This window comes from Lithobates pipiens, unplaced genomic scaffold (genome assembly GCF_037356315.1).
Source record: "Lithobates pipiens isolate NorthernLeopardFrog02 unplaced genomic scaffold, aLitPip1_a1.2 Scaffold_19, whole genome shotgun sequence".
NCBI classification, from domain to species: Eukaryota; Metazoa; Chordata; class Amphibia; order Anura; family Ranidae; genus Lithobates; species Lithobates pipiens.
The window spans coordinates 224,036,135-224,051,903 of NW_027507764.1; the positions used below are offsets into that span (position 1 = coordinate 224,036,135).

The 15,769-nt window shown below is 40.6% G+C and overlaps 1 protein-coding gene across 1 annotated transcript in view; it reads left to right on the forward strand.

Moving 5' to 3' along the window:
• DCLK3 (doublecortin like kinase 3) overlaps positions 1-12,896 on the forward strand; it is a 55,773-nt gene extending 42,877 nt beyond the window's left edge. Inside the window, exons 3-5 of the mRNA XM_077491752.1 lie at positions 2,889-3,021; positions 4,429-4,596; positions 11,642-12,896. Of these exons, the coding sequence (XP_077347878.1) occupies positions 2,889-3,021; positions 4,429-4,596; positions 11,642-11,811 (471 nt within the window). The 3' untranslated portion in view covers positions 11,812-12,896. The remainder of the gene's footprint in view (positions 1-2,888; positions 3,022-4,428; positions 4,597-11,641) is intronic.
• Positions 12,897-15,769: the final 2,873 nt, after the last annotated feature.

Below are 15,769 nucleotides of genomic sequence, written 5' to 3' on the forward strand. Positions count from 1 at the left end.
CATGTCATATTTAGTGCAGTTTAGGAAGACTATAAATCTAAGCTTCTATAATTTGCTTGATAAAGGGCTTCTGCCTGCAAGTTTACACGTTCTTTCTGCAGATAGAGTGGTGCTTTCTCATTTACCTAAATCAGGGGTTTTCAAACTTTCTGGAAAGTTTAGAGACCCCTAGTTTAGGGAGATGAGAAAGCACCACTGAATCTGCAGATATTACTTGTACTTTGCAGGCAGAAGCCCTTTATCAAGCAAATTAAAGAAGCTTAGAAGCAAAGAGCTAGTCTACTGTCCTTCAGACTTCAGGGGAGCCTCACTGCTGCCACTGGTAGTAGAAAATGTACTGAGGTCAGTGGGAGTAAACAATGTCTCAGGCTTGTTGGTCAATGGGAGAAAAAAAAAATACCTAGCCCCTGTGGTCAGAGGAAGAATAGTGCCCCACCATTGGTATTAATGGGTAGAATAGGGCCCAATCATTGGTACCAGTAAGTGGAATTACACTCTGTAGTCAGTCGGAGGAACAATGCCCCATCGTTGGTGTCAGTGGGAGAAATATTACCCCTATGTTGGTGTGTCAGTGGGAGTGGTAGTGTCCCATCATTAGTCTGAGTGGGAGGACTAGTGCTCCATTGTTGATGTCGGTGGGGGAATTATGGCCCACTGTTTGGTATCAGTGGAAGGAATAGTGCCCCAAGGACTGAATAAAGGCAAAGAGCTGCATCTGGATCACTGGCCACAGTCTGGAGACCACTGCCCTAAACTTATTGTAAGGATATGCTTGGACTTGGTCCTGGGGTTTCTGACAGACTTCATAGCAGCTTGCTGAGTGCCAAAGCAAGCTGATTCCAGAAAGAAGATCTCTAAATTGGGAGTATCTAAAGTTCATAATTGCTCTCCCAAGCAGGAAAACCAGAAATAAAATAATAGAGTTACAGATTATCACACAGCTTTTGTTTTTCTGTTACAGCTATTTTCATAGTATGGGTAGATACAACATGTAGCCTCCTTACCACCTTCTACTTGGATGTTTAAAGTGGTTGTTAAGCCACTCTAACATGTATGTACGCTGTCTCCTATTGCAGCGTCCCCCCTCTGTGTGTGTGATTTATAAAAATAAATGCTGTATATACCTCATTTCAGAGCCAAGATCCACGATCACATGACTGGCCCGCTCTATCCTTTCCACCTCTGACAGGTGCAGTGGGCGGGCCTAGATTCCCCCCGCTGATGTCAGCCATTAGGGGAGGAGGAGGAGAGAGCTGGCCGGACATGTGATTGTGGATCTCAGCTCTGAAATTAGGTATATACTGCATTTATAAATCACACACACAGAGGGGGACACTGCAATAGGAGACAGCACTGATGGTGCATACATTTTAGTTATTTAGGCAGCAGGAGCGGAGGAGGCAGGCACTGTCCCTAGCTGACAGGCAGAGAGGGGGGGGGGACACAGGAGCCCAGAGGAGACAGAGAGCAGGACTGCGGATGACGTAGGCATGTAAACTGACCACGGTGTCATGGCTCAGCAGCCATGATACACTGTGGTCAGTTTACATAAAGAAGGGTAGAAACAGGCAGGATTAGCCAGGTTTTTTAGGTGTTACAGGGGGCCAAATGACACAGCACAAGCACTGTGTCATATAACATACACTTTCATACACATTCAATTTCTATGATAGCTGTATACTGTACTTGTCCTTTCCAAAAGAAAACTAAACTAAAATTGTTTGGCCAATATATACTGTATGTATACAGTGCAATAATAAATCCAATAACATTAGCACCTGCCTTCTGTTGAGTTCACAGTTTCATATGCCTATGATACCCTAGCCACAAAGAAACAGGTGCAAGGGCCAAATAAGTGTTGAAGCCAATTGACTTACTAGTAGTTTTTGATATTACAGGAGAAAAAATTGAGAAGCCAGAGAGAGTCCACACAAATGTGGGGAGACAATATCATCTCAATATAGACAGTGAATGTGTTAAGAATTAAATATAATACTTCAAAGGTGCAGGCCGTGAATTATATCTTTTGAGCAGTGGTGTACCAGGGGCAGAGGAGCCACCACTAATAGGGTGTATCTCAGTCAGATTTGGGTAGATTCATCTCCTGCCCATTAGTGCCTGGAGTTGGAACCAGCAACATGGGACCTTACTGACACCAATAGTTAGTAAAACTTCCTCTGACCACTTCACCGGGGACATCAAGCTAAGGGGTACATCACCACGGCCACCAGCCTAGGGGGTATCAAACATTACACTAGACATCTATGCAGCAGGGGACATTACACTGACTACTAAAATACTAACTTAAAATCCAAATACTGCTCTATATGAATATTTTAACATGATTACAGGAAAATGAAAGCGATATACAAAGCAGATTTTTTTTCTTGTTAAATAACTAAACATGTCATACTTACCTGCTCTATGGAGTAGTTTAACACAGAGCAGCCTCAGTCCTTCTCTTCTTGGGTCCCCCTCCAGGCTAGTAGCTTGCTATGGGGGCATCCAAGCAGGCTCGCTCCCGAGCCAGTGCTCTGTGTCCATTCACACATGGAGAGCGGCTCAGCCCTGCTCCCTCTTTCTCTTAATTTGCTCAATGGCTGGGATTGACAGTAGATGGAGCCAATAGCTACCACTGCTGTCTCAGCCAATGAGGAGGGAGAGACCTGGGATAGCCGAGCCTTTCTTGCACATCGCTGGCTCGAGATAAGGCTCAGGTAACTTTTAAAGAGGACTAGGGGCGCTGCTGGACACTTTTATTTTTACTGTCATACATTGAAGGCATGAAGGAAAAAAACCTTGAGCATTTACAAACACTTGCATTAACTATTTATTTAAATGATGAACAAATAAACCAGCATATTTCTGAAGTGATTTTTTTTTCTCAGGTGCAGCAAAATCCTGATGGGTCTGCCACTCTGAAACTGGCTGACTTTGGGCTTGCTGTATATGTTACAGAGCCTATCTTCACTGTATGCGGAACACCAACATATGTGGCTCCTGAAATACTGCTGGAAAAAGGTAAATATTTTTCAATATAGTACTGTCAGTCACTGGCTCTTCTTTTTGCCTCTCCAGCACTCACTGGAGCGTCGGGCTGTGCAGGGGGCAGGAGCAGCTGGCTCAGGCTCTCAGCTGCATGCTTACATCCTGAGCCAGCTGCCAGTCAGGGATCTGGGTGGATCCAGACATTAAAGCTGGGATCCCCTCAGGGTCTGGACCGGCTGAGTGACATCAGCCAACTACAGACTTTAGCCCACTGTTTGTTGAATACAGGTCATAGGACTTCAGAAATTAGTGTACTTCTGTGACCCACAGGAGAAGCAGGATCACAAGAGCTTTGGTCCTACTTCTCCTTTAATGTTGGTTTTGACACCTTTATGCGTAACCCTAACCAAGTGGTGGGGGATGATGTGCACTCTTTAATCCATTCCTGCCCAGAAGAAGAATGGTTCCCTGAATTTATGTGGCACTTTGGATACGGGATCCACCCCAGGGTATTTCTTGGAACTTGCCAACACCTAAGCATACTCTGGGAGGCTGCTGGTCTGGGCTAACCAGCACCCTCCATATAATCTGTCCCATACCTTCTTTGTGCCTTATTGCAATAGACCCCTATGGCAGCTTCACTCAGCACCATCTATTTACACAGGGCATCCTCATCTTGAGTTAGGAGAAGTGAAAGTCCAAAAAAGGGAAGCCTTTTAACTCTTTACTGAGTTGATTTAAGTAATTACATACTTCAGTCATCTCAACCCTGACAGCACATTCCTTAAAGGTTTCAAAGATCCCAGAACAAGAGGAGAGCCGAGTTGATGAGCCTGTTCCTTTTGAGGGTTTTGCCAGAGTCCTGTATCCCATGTATAGGAGAAGCAAGTAGTCCCAATAGTCCTGTATTTTCCCTCCCCTTCTTCCCCATTAAAGGGAAACTCCAGGAGACTGAGCATCAGAGACAACATCCTTGCTGTGGCTTATTCCTTTAGACACTTCTCACGAAGGCTATTTTTAACAGAGCCTTACTTCTCAAGTTGCCGCACACTAGCATGGGCAAGGCTGGCAAATCCCAGTTTGTTGAAAACCAAATCCTGGTTTACTTATTTAAAATGCACAAGATTCGATAAGTGAAATGAATGTATTGTGTGGACATTCTAAATCTCTTTAGTACATTGGTCTCATTTTTGTTTGTATTTGCAGAAAACGAATGTACTAAAATTTCTTCTGCAATGGAAACTTCTCACTAGAAGTGTCATAAGTGAGGATCTCTCACAAGCCCATGAATTGTGATTGATGGAAGCCCGTGTGTACATGCATTTTTCTGTGTCTGCATTGGAAAGTTTGTGTTCTCTTATTGTTGGGCAGCCCACTGGTAACGTTTATTTGCATATAAACAGTGGCCAAATCAACATAATAATTAATTTCATTCAACAGGCTATGGGTTAGAGGTTGACATGTGGGCCACCGGAGTTATCTTGTACGTACTGTTATCTGGCTTTCCCCCTTTCCGAAGTCCGGAACGCAATCATGAAGAATTATTCCAGATAATCCAACGTGGAGAGTATGAATTCTTGTCGCCGTACTGGGATAACATTTCAGATGGTAAATAATTCTAATCAGTAATGTAATGAAAATGTTACAGATCACAAGCCTGTATACTATAGGGACAGAGGTGTAGTTAGTATTTATGCTGTGCATGAGGAGCTGTATAATAAAGGTTTTATCTGTTTGTCTTTACCTTCTTGTTCGGGTTAGATGTTGGGTACTTATTCCTGCAATTAGTTCAAATAGATTTTTTGTTTAGTTAATACATAATTTCATTAGATTTTTTTGAGCTCCAACACGTACCAGTTTTTACATTTGAAAGTTTGAAGGCAATCGGTGATAGTTAAAAAGAGGAAGCCGCCTGTGCTAGTTAGTGTGAGCTATGCTGTAGTTATTGTAATGCCGCGTACACACGACCGGACTTTCCGGCAGACTAGATACGACGGAATCAGTCCGTCGGACAATCCGATTGTGTGTGGGCTAATCTGATCTTTTTTCATTTAAAAAATCAGACGGACCTAGAAATAGAACATGTTTCAAATCTGTCCGACAGACTCAATTCCTATTGGGAAAACCATTCGTCTGTATGCTGGCCAACGGACCAAATACGACGCAAGGGAAGCTATTGGCTACTGGCTATTGAACTCCCTTTCTTACTTCATCATGTTCAAAACGAATCGACTTTCGAATGTACTTAGTCCGTTTGTGTGTGGCCAAGTCTGTTCGTTCGGAAAGTCTGTCAGAACTCCGCCAAAAGTCCATTAAGAAGACTGTCGGACCTAGTCTGCCGGAAAGTCCGGTTGTGTGTACGCACAAAAAAAGTATATTGAAAATAAATAATATTAATAATAGAAGAAATTATTGGCACTAAAATTTTTGAGGACCCATGGGTATGTCTGTTCAATGGGGTTAATATGTCCATCAAACAATATAGGAGATCATTGCTGCCTCATCTTATAAATGCAGCAAAAAGTTTAATCCCTGACAGTGGAAGGACCCAGAGAGCCCTTCTGTGAAGAGTTGGCTAGGTAAAATCAATAAAATTTATAACTTGGAGTTTCTAAGGCTTAATGGTGAAATATGAGGAGAACATGTTTCAAATCTGTCCGACAGACTCAATTCCTATCGGGAAAACCATTCGTCTGTATGCTGGCCGACGGACCAAATACGACGCAAGGGAAGCTATTGGCTATTGGCTATTGAACTCCCTTTCTTACCTCATCATGTTCAAAACGAATCGACTTTCGAATGTACTTAGTCCGTCTGTGTGTGGCCAAGTCTGTTCGTTCGGAAAGTCCATCAGAACTCCGCCAAACGTCCATCAAGAAGACTGTCGGACCTAGTCTGCCGGAAAGTCCGGTTGTGTGTATGCGGCGTTAGACTCTTCATGCCGTCAAATTTTATGCGAAAGTGCCATATTGAGCATGCAAACTTTTACCACTATGTATTGCCAGTTTATGCATGCTCCTAAACTTAGGGCTTGGAGATGTTATTTGTCAGTATAAAATCTCTGAGTCTGCATTTGGAAGAGTTTAAAATCAGTTCACTTCATTACAGCCACACAAACTGATTTGCATTTGATAGAGTATATAGCTTATAATATCTGATGAAGCTTTATTGGAACTCTAAAAAAAAACTCTTGATTTTGCAATTTGAATGATAAATGCTGGAAAATGGTCCTTAGGGTTTATTTTGAGGTCAAGGATTGGGGGGTTTAGTTTAAGGTTTAGGATTACAACTAAGATTAGGTCTTTAGGTGAAAGTTGAATGTCCAGGGTTCAGTTTAAAATGTTAGAGTTATAGAGTGTGGCTTGGGTGTTAGAAGTTAGGGGTTGAGTGTTAAAGCAAAGGTCAGATCAGGATTTTGAGGGAGAAGTCTTAAGCTGGCAACATACCAGTGCATTTTTTTTTGAAAATGTTTGATTTTAGAATTTGTATCTGATTTTAGAGGATTGGATGAAATTTTAAGGATTTTCGAGTGATGGCAAAAAAGAACGCTCTGGCAAACTATTTTTCTATGACTGTTTGAATTAAATTCTAACGGTATATGGCCAACTTAAGTGTTAAGGATTTACCTTAAGGTTTTAAGTAGGGTAGGTGTAGTGTTATGGGGTGTTCCAGCAATAGGGGCATTTTGTAACATATGGACAGTCAGGGGAGCTGAAGGGAATGCTCTTACTCCCGATGTTGAAAGCTCCCTGCTGAACCCCTGGGGTACCCATCTTTCTCCCTTCTCTATTTCGCTTTTCTCTCTCCTTCTCTATTTTCCTTGCTGACTGCCCTTCCGTGCTTCCCTCCCTCATCATTGAGCTCCTGTAGGCTCTAGATGAACAATATAGGCCATGGCCGTGTATATTATTTCCCCCCTCCCTTTTTTTTGGCCAGGCCTCCCACACATATCTTAATTTGTGCCTCAGATTTGTGAAGACATCAGTGGTTAAGACTGCATGATATTGCCTCGATTGCCTGGAGGTGGTTCTTTTGACATTTTCTGTGAACAAATGACTCTTATGTCTTAGACGCTCAACTTATTCTCACAAATTGATGTCTCATATTGTCCTGTCTTATCCATGTTCTTTTACAGTATTAGATTGTTGCCGCTCTCGTTTTGCTTTTGGGTAGCAATACTTGTACAAAATGTACTACTATTTTATGGGTACACTTTGTTTCTGTACTGTCTTAGTGGGAACAGGTGGCATGGAGGTAGATGTTTGTAAAATATTACGGTTGACACATGCTATATCATCGGATTGCAGCTCGCTGGAAATTAATTATAAGTGCTTGGCACGATGGTACATAACTCCAGATAAATTAAATCAATTTCATAGAGGGACCTCTAATCTATACTGGAGGGGATGTGCAGAAATTGGAACTATGTTCCATATTTGGTGTACATGCCCTAAAATAAAAGTATATTGAAAATAAATAATATTAATAATAGAAGAAACTATTGGCACTAAAATTCCTGAGGACCCATGGGTATGTCTGTTCAATGGGGTTAATATGTCCATCAAACAATATAGGAGATCATTGCTGCCTCATCTTATAAATGCAGCAAAAAGTTTAAATAGTTTAGTAATGTGAGATTATTTGAATTTGTACAAACAGGGCCGGTTATGGCAACCCAGCTCTGATTGAAATTGTACTTGATTGGCTTGAAGTTTTATAAAATAATCCTAATAAAGCGCGTGTATAAAAGCCTTCGCGCTACCACAAAAATATTACAATGTGACTCTGTTCAGTAAAGGAGTGTAAAAGAGAAATAGTGCTAGTGAAATCAACCTGCTGCAAAACCTAATAGTGCTCACATAACATAAGAACAAAGAAATAATAAAAAAAGATGATCTTGCTCATTGGTGATATAAAAATAATAATAATAATAGCAGTGATGCTATCAATAAATAATAAAAAGTGACAGGATACCGGTAAGTATCACTGATTAATATTACGTTCGTCTGAGTCCATATAATAATGCTCATATAAAGTGCACTTCACAGTAGTCAAATGACAAACTCCAACTTCCTCTTACACTGAATTCCAATGGGAATTGAGCCCCTAGAACTCTCACCTCAATTCTGCAGATAATCAGCATTAACACCAGGCTTTTTTCCCTCTATTCATTCATCCCTCAATATGGCGTGAACAATACACCAGGTGGATTTCAGTAGGGAACAAACCGTATCCAGCCCTGAAAATGTAGTTTGTGTATTGATGGTATGGTGTTGGGGACCGCGAGCCATCCGAGGGCACCTCCAACCGGGAGCTGTGGCGGACAACTCAGCGGGGATGACCCACATAGGCATCAACCAGTGCAGGCATAGAATAATGAGGCACTCCTCTCCTCATGTGTTGAGACTTAGTCTTAGCCCCCATACACATGGTCGGAAATTCCGACCACAAAATCCATCAGATTTTTTCAGACGGATTTTGTCCGAAACTGGTGTTGCATACACGCGGTCAGACAAAGTTGTCAGAAAATCCGATCGTTCGGAACGCGATGACGTTCCGATGGGACTACGTTCAGGTTAGTAGCCAAAAGCTTTGCTCTCGTACTTTGATCTGAGCATGCATGGCACTTTGTCTGATCAGAATTCTCTACAAACGATTGGAAAAAGTCCGATTGGATTTTGTTGTCGGAAAATTTGAGATCCTGCTCTCTAATTTTTTCCGTCGGAATTATCGACGGAAAAAGTCTGATAGAGCTCACACATGATCGGATTTTCCGACAATATAATCCGATCGGACCTTTTCCGTCTGAATTTACGACCGTGTGTACGGGGCATTGGACTTAGAGCTCTTAGTCTGAACACATGAGGAGAGGACTGCCTCGTGATTCCATGCCTGCCCTGGTTGATGCCTATGTGGGTCATCCCCGCTGAGTTGTCCGCCACAGCTCCCGGTTGGAGGTGCCCTCAGATGGCTCGCGGTGCCCAGGATGATACCATCAATACACAAACGAAATTTTCAGGGCTGGATACGGTTTGTTCCCTACTGAAATCCACCTGGCGTATTGTTCTTGGATGATGACGCCATATTGAGGGATGAATAAATAGAAGGAAAAAAGTCTGGTGTTAATGCTGATTATCTGCAGAATTGAGGTGAGAGTTTTGGGAGCTCAGTTCCCATTGGTATTCAGCGCAGAAGGAAGTTGGAGTTTGTCATTTGACTACTGTGAAGTGGACTTTATATGAGCATTATTATATGGACTCCAACAAACTTAATATTAATCAGTGATACCCATCTTATCCTGTCCCTTGACCTTTTTTATTATTTATTGATATCGTCACTACAATTATTATTATTTTTTATATCACCAATGCGCAAGATCATTTCTTTTTATTAATCCTAATAAAGAAATGGTAAAAAAAAGTAGACAGTTGCCATTACATTGCCTTTTTAGAAAATGTTTAGGACATATATTATAATTAGTGTTTTGAAATCTAGCTTTTGAGGAAGCAAAATCTAGATTTTTCTGTGATCATACCAACTTTTCCATTAGGAACCACAAACACAATTAAGTAAACATTGAATATTGTGTCCAATGTCTGATGTCTTTCCCGTTTTCTACTTGTATTGGTTGTTCTTGGTTTAATAACCAGCCTGAAGGATCTTATACTTTGTTTCTTAACCTGTTCACCCAATTCTTTATCTTTGATGAATAGAAAAGGTTAAGGAACTACATTATCTTTAAAACAATCTGGCATTTCTAGGTTGTAGTAAATAATTGTCTAATTTCTGATCAAAAATTCCAAAAAATAGAATAAAACTTGTTTACCCAACTGTCAACTTTTGTGCTTAATGATTTTTTGAGTGCAGTATATTCCAAATAGGGATACATCATATAATGTAGAATTTACAGGTTAAAAAATGTATTCAGAAAAATAGAACAAGAGTTGTTTATTAGTTTTCTACACAAAGTTCATAATGCATTTAGCTGTCTTAATACATTTCTTGTTATTTAGGAATAAACTTCTTATTCAGCAGTGGGGTGAGATGCAGTTTCTGAATCAGATTTAAAATATAATTTTTTGGGATGAAGACTTCATTTCAGATCTTATCCAGCAAAATAACTGAAACGTCTTTGAGCACACATTAGACTAATGCAGATGTAATCTCATCGGAAAAGGCTGTTGGTAAGGAAAGTTACATCCACAGATTTCTTTCATTCAGCCTGCAGGCTGATTGTCAAATCTGTCACTGCAGCTTTTGTATTCTGACTACCAGTGCTGGTGATTGTCAGAATACCTTAAAGCGGAGTTCCATCCAAAAATGGAAGTTCCGCTTTAAGTGCTGGTGACCATTGACATGCCACATTTGGCATGTCATTTTTTTTGGGGGGGGTACCCTGTTTTCACAGGCACCCAGCTCCCACTTCCTCCCCTGGCGTCGCTGCGCTAGAAGGAAGACCACCTCTCCCCCCACGTCCCAGAAGATTGCCTGGCCATTCACAGCATGTGTAGTGCGTGCCCCGCAATTAAAATGCTGGTGCCGTGGAGAGGAGGGGAAGAGCGAGGCTTCTTGCACCGGCATCGCTGGCCCATGGGACGGGTGAGTGTCTGATTATTAAAAGTCAGCAGCTACACTTTTTGTAGCTGCTGACTTTTAAATGGGCGGAACTCCAGTTTAATAGGTCTGCATCTAATTAGATGCAGGTGCTGTTCAACCTTCATTTTTCAATCTAAGAATGTTGGAAGGAGTGGTGTCAACAGTGCCATTCACTGCTCAAATCTCAGCTGGTTTTTATTTTATTGGAGAGCTTTAAGAAGTAGAAAGGCTGTGCAAGACATCGCAGCTATAAAAAACATTTATCTAACAACCTCACACAGCTTGTTTGTATATTACATTCACTGGACACAGGGAAAGGGCTCTGGGAAAAAAGTCACCCAGTCTCATATTTAAAAAAATGGCAGAATGCTAACATATGTGCACCCGTGCCTTCTTCTTCTTCATGGATAACTGCTGAGGGAGGTTATCCAGAAGTATGGATGTGAAGCAACACAACCCAGAAGAGGTAGGAGGGAATGGTAATCAAAAGATATTTAAAAAAAAACCTTAGGAAATCACATATAGAGGCTGCCATTTCTGAGACTTTTTTAAAAAGATAATTGCCTGCTACCTCCAAACTGAAAAATTTCAAACACAGACTTGGAATAAGCATGCAAGTCAGTCAAGGTATTGTAAAATCAGAACTCTTCATTGGTAAACATGGTTTGAGTAAGTAACCTAAAAAATTCCAGGGTATTTGGATTAGCATGACACCCAGGGAACTAGCATATCAGCAATGGCAGCCTCCTTACTTCTTTACTACAGATTTCCTGGTGTGGTGATTGAGAAATTGAAACTCTCCTTTAATATGAATTGCAAATACTGGCAGATAGGTAGAAGCTGCCCAAACCCTGAGCAGTACTTTATCATGGCAACAATGTAAAATGTATGTGTAGAGCTGGACACAAAATCAAGGCGATTGGGTATTCTTATACCTTCACATGAATACAGTTGGGTATTACTCTGACATTTTACTTTCTTAATTTTTTTCATGTCATGTTACAATCTTTTTGATTTTTTTCTGAATGGTTCTTGACAAAATCCTTTATCATTGCAGAGGCTAAAGATTTGATCAACAACTTGCTTGTGCTCAATCCCACGAAGAGGTTTACTGCTAGGTGTGTTTTACAGCACAGGTGGATCAAAACAAGTGGGCAAATGAACATTCATAACCTGCAGAGAGAAGTTAGCATGAATATTGATCGCCATTTCCGCAACCATATCTAAAAATCGGGTACAAAAAATGATGATAGTAATTTTGTAGTATATGATCTCTGTAATCACATATTGTACGTATCAAAGAATATTACTATCCGTACTGAATAATTTTAGAATACTTTTATATTATTTGGATGTAGATTAAATCTATGATGGGAATTTGTAATTTGTGGAAGAAAAAACTATAAGCTCTAATGTTTGACTACCAATGGAAGTGCTTTTTCTTTAATATACTGTACCTTTTGAAGACACTTTTATTCATTTCACAGTTTCACAGGATGTTCTGGTGACAATAGTCACCAAAAGAAAAAAGTTATGTGGATGATAATGTAAAATGTTACAGTTATCACACATGTTCTGCTGACTATTGAGTAAAAAATTATTTTCACTCCTGCACAGGGTTTCCTTCCCAATGGGAAAAAACAAAGCCTGTCAGGGTTTTAACTATTAACTAAATCTTAAAGCGTATTTAGTCCAAAAACAAAAATATATATTTATTGCATCTTACAAATCCTTAGATGTGATGGCTGCATTTATTTTTTTTCTTATTTCTTTAGATATTTTTTCTATTTTTTTTTTCACCTAATGATCGGGCCAGTAACACACTTCCTGCCTTAAGCTGGCAATGCACTGATTGAAAATTGGTCAGTTCAGCAGTGACTGGCTGAATTTCATTCAGTGTGTGGCCTCTGCTGCTCGACAGAAGTATATTATTTAACAAATTTCTGTTGATGGGACATGTTGGAACATTTTCAAATGATCAGCAGTTGCAGCCACTATTACAATATAAATTAGTATATTCTAGCACCTACGAATGCTGCTGCCAGAATGCAATGCCCTGGCAGGAGGGATTGCTCAATCCACCTCATTACAGAAACAGATGTGTTTTTTTTTCTTTTTTGGTTAAAGGTTTTAACTAAATGAATAAAAGCTGACCATTGTATGCACCCTTGTAAGAGTTGCATGTTTTTTTCTCAACCCACTAAACTGCACTTTTGCTGGACAGCGGTCTGTTAAATCTGCAAACTATATGACTTACCGGCAGGATCAACAGGTAAAATAAACTCTATTACCGAGAGACCCAGAAGAACAAAGACTGGTGTGTTAATGATATTGTCAAACTGCAGCATATATGTAATTTTTCATTTTGTACATAGTTCCATATTAAGTTAAAACCCAATTGAACTTTCAAAGCAGCCACAGAGTAGAAACACTTGTCCCTTGCCAGCGTGCTAATGACTAGAGAAAATTACATATGCTCCCTCCATGCCAATGTTAATTTTGACATAAATTTTTGATTAAGTTTTAGTCATTTGACTAAAATGCAATTTTTGATTCATTTGCATTTTAGTCACCTCCAGTACATTTTAGTCGACTAAAATCGAATGGGTTTAGTTAAATTGTAATAAATTATTTAAGAATTTCTTTGGAAATGGCAAACTCATTATATACTCTTGATGTAAAAACCTAATAACATATTATTATTTACGTAAGTAAACAAAGTGAAGTACTAAATTTCCAAATTTATGAAGTGCAGAGCCTGGAATACACAATGGGACTGGGAGGATGGTACTGATCACTGACGTATTGCTCAATGAGTTCTCCATTGCATACTGCTCGTGGCTATCCTAGAGGACACACAGGATGCATTGACTCCTACTGAGTGGATATGAGATCCAATAAAGCGCTGTGCGACCCCCTAAGTAAGGGTGGTCACTGGCTTTCTGTTAAGCCTTCAGTTGTTCTATTGTGGTGGGTGAAACACTGATGACTCCTTTGTTTCAACTCATTACACGGATCCTTTGTCCTCAACGGATTCTTGGGGCTTTTTCTTTATGCATTTTCTTTATGGACTTTTTTCTTGATAACATATTGTTTATTTATACACTTTATAGTACTTTTGGCACTTTAATTTATCAATTTGCACAATTAGCGCTGCACTTTGTTTACTTATGTTTCATGTGCCTGGTATCTGGGTATAGTGTACAGCTCATCATAAAAAAGCAATACAGTGCAGATACTTAACCCTTTATGACTAAGCCTATTTTTGGCATTTGGTGTTTACAAGTTAAAATCCATATTATTTGCTAGAAAATTACTTGGAACCCCCAAACATTATATATTTTTTTTAGCAGAGATTCTAGAGAATAAAACGGCGATTGTTGCAATATTTTATGTCACACGGTATTTGCGCAGCTGTGTTTTAAACGCAACTTTTTGGGAAAAGGGACACTTTCATGAATTAAAAAAAAACGAAACAGTAAAATTAGCCCAATTTTTTGCCTAATGTGAAAGATAATGTTACACCGAGTAAATAGATACCAAACATGTCACACTTTATAATTGCACGCACTCGTAGATTGACGACAAAGTACGGTACCTAAAAATCTCAATAGGCGACGCTTTAAATTTTTTTTACGGTTACCAGGTTAGCGTTACAGAGGCGGTCTAGTGCTAGAATTATTGCTCGCACTCTGACGATCGAAAGCGGCGATTCTGAATACCGTATATTTTTTTTAAACCGGCGCCATTGGCAGCCGAGTAAACGGGAAGTGACGTCATGACGCCGCTTCCGTGTTTACTATTAGGATACTGGAACCAAGCCGATTACAGCTTCATTCCAGTTCCTCCCCGGCAGCCGGAGGCGTCAGATCTTGAATCTTGAATCGGTGCTCCCGATCGAGCGGGAGCACCGGTAACAGCGGTGGGAGGCGACGGGAGGGGGGACGTCCCCTCCCGCTCCTCCGGCATAACAGCCGAGTGGCTTTTAGCCGCTTCGGTTGTTATGGCTGGATAGCCAATCGCCCGCTGGAAAAAATGGTACTGGGATGATGCCTGCAGGTGCGGGCATCATCCCGGTATAGCCCCGGAAGCCGAGTACGCAGATCTGCGTACGCTCGGCGGGAAGGGGTTAAACTAAAACATTAAATTAAAAGTAAAGCTAATAATAATAAAACACAAGTGGCAGTCCATTCTCTTTAAACTAAAAGAAGAAAACGATGATCTCAGCAGAGAAGCCCCAAGATATCCAGTGAATCGGGTGATCTATGCATCAGGTATGGTGACTTGAGTGACACCCTCCACCACCGATAGAAATGGCCGCTCACCTCAGGAGATGGACCCCTGAGTAAATCAGACAGGTCAAATACAGGGGTCCCTTTCAGGGGATAAATAAACAAGCCCAAATGCTGGTATCACCTATAGAGCTTCCCGTATCTACGGTTTACCATCAGCATTTTCCTCCAAATATGATACATGTAATAAAAGTAGCAAAATCTAGTGCTCTATGATTATAAAACAATGTTTATTTTAAAGATAAAAGAGTGCACTCACATATATCGCACTGTGCCACTGTGCACTGTGCCCCAGTGCTAGGTAACAAACAGTTCTGAAATTAAGTGTTCCTCAAGGATCAGCATGTGAGGTCCAAAATAAGAAAAAGAAAAAATATATCAGGGACTCTGATGACTTTTGTAGTGGGAATGTGTTCAGATGGCAGACGGTTAGTACTTCTGATCAAACTGCATCTGGGAACATCCCCATTCAAGTAGTTACTAAGTCACCCCTGCCTTCATCTAACCCACATCCTGTTTATGATTATGAGTACCCCCCACCTGTTCCATCTACATCTAGAGGAGGGTTTCCTAATAGAGGGAATAAGAAAGGAAAGCGAGGTAAGGAAGGAAAAATGTTGGTCCTAAAACGCCATCTAGGGAAAACTCTTATTATCATTATAATTATGAATCACCACATGGATGGGAAAGTCAGAAGCAGGAACATAATCCCCATCATGGGAATTATGATAGAGGAATACCTCAGTTCCCCCGTGGGAACCAATTGCCTATTTCTAATAGATTTGCTCCATTGCAGTATAATGGAGCATGTGAAGGAGGGGATTTTTTGGGGGCACAGAGTGGACCGGGGAGGGGTCCTTATGTGCACCAGCCAAATCATCAAGATCGGTGGA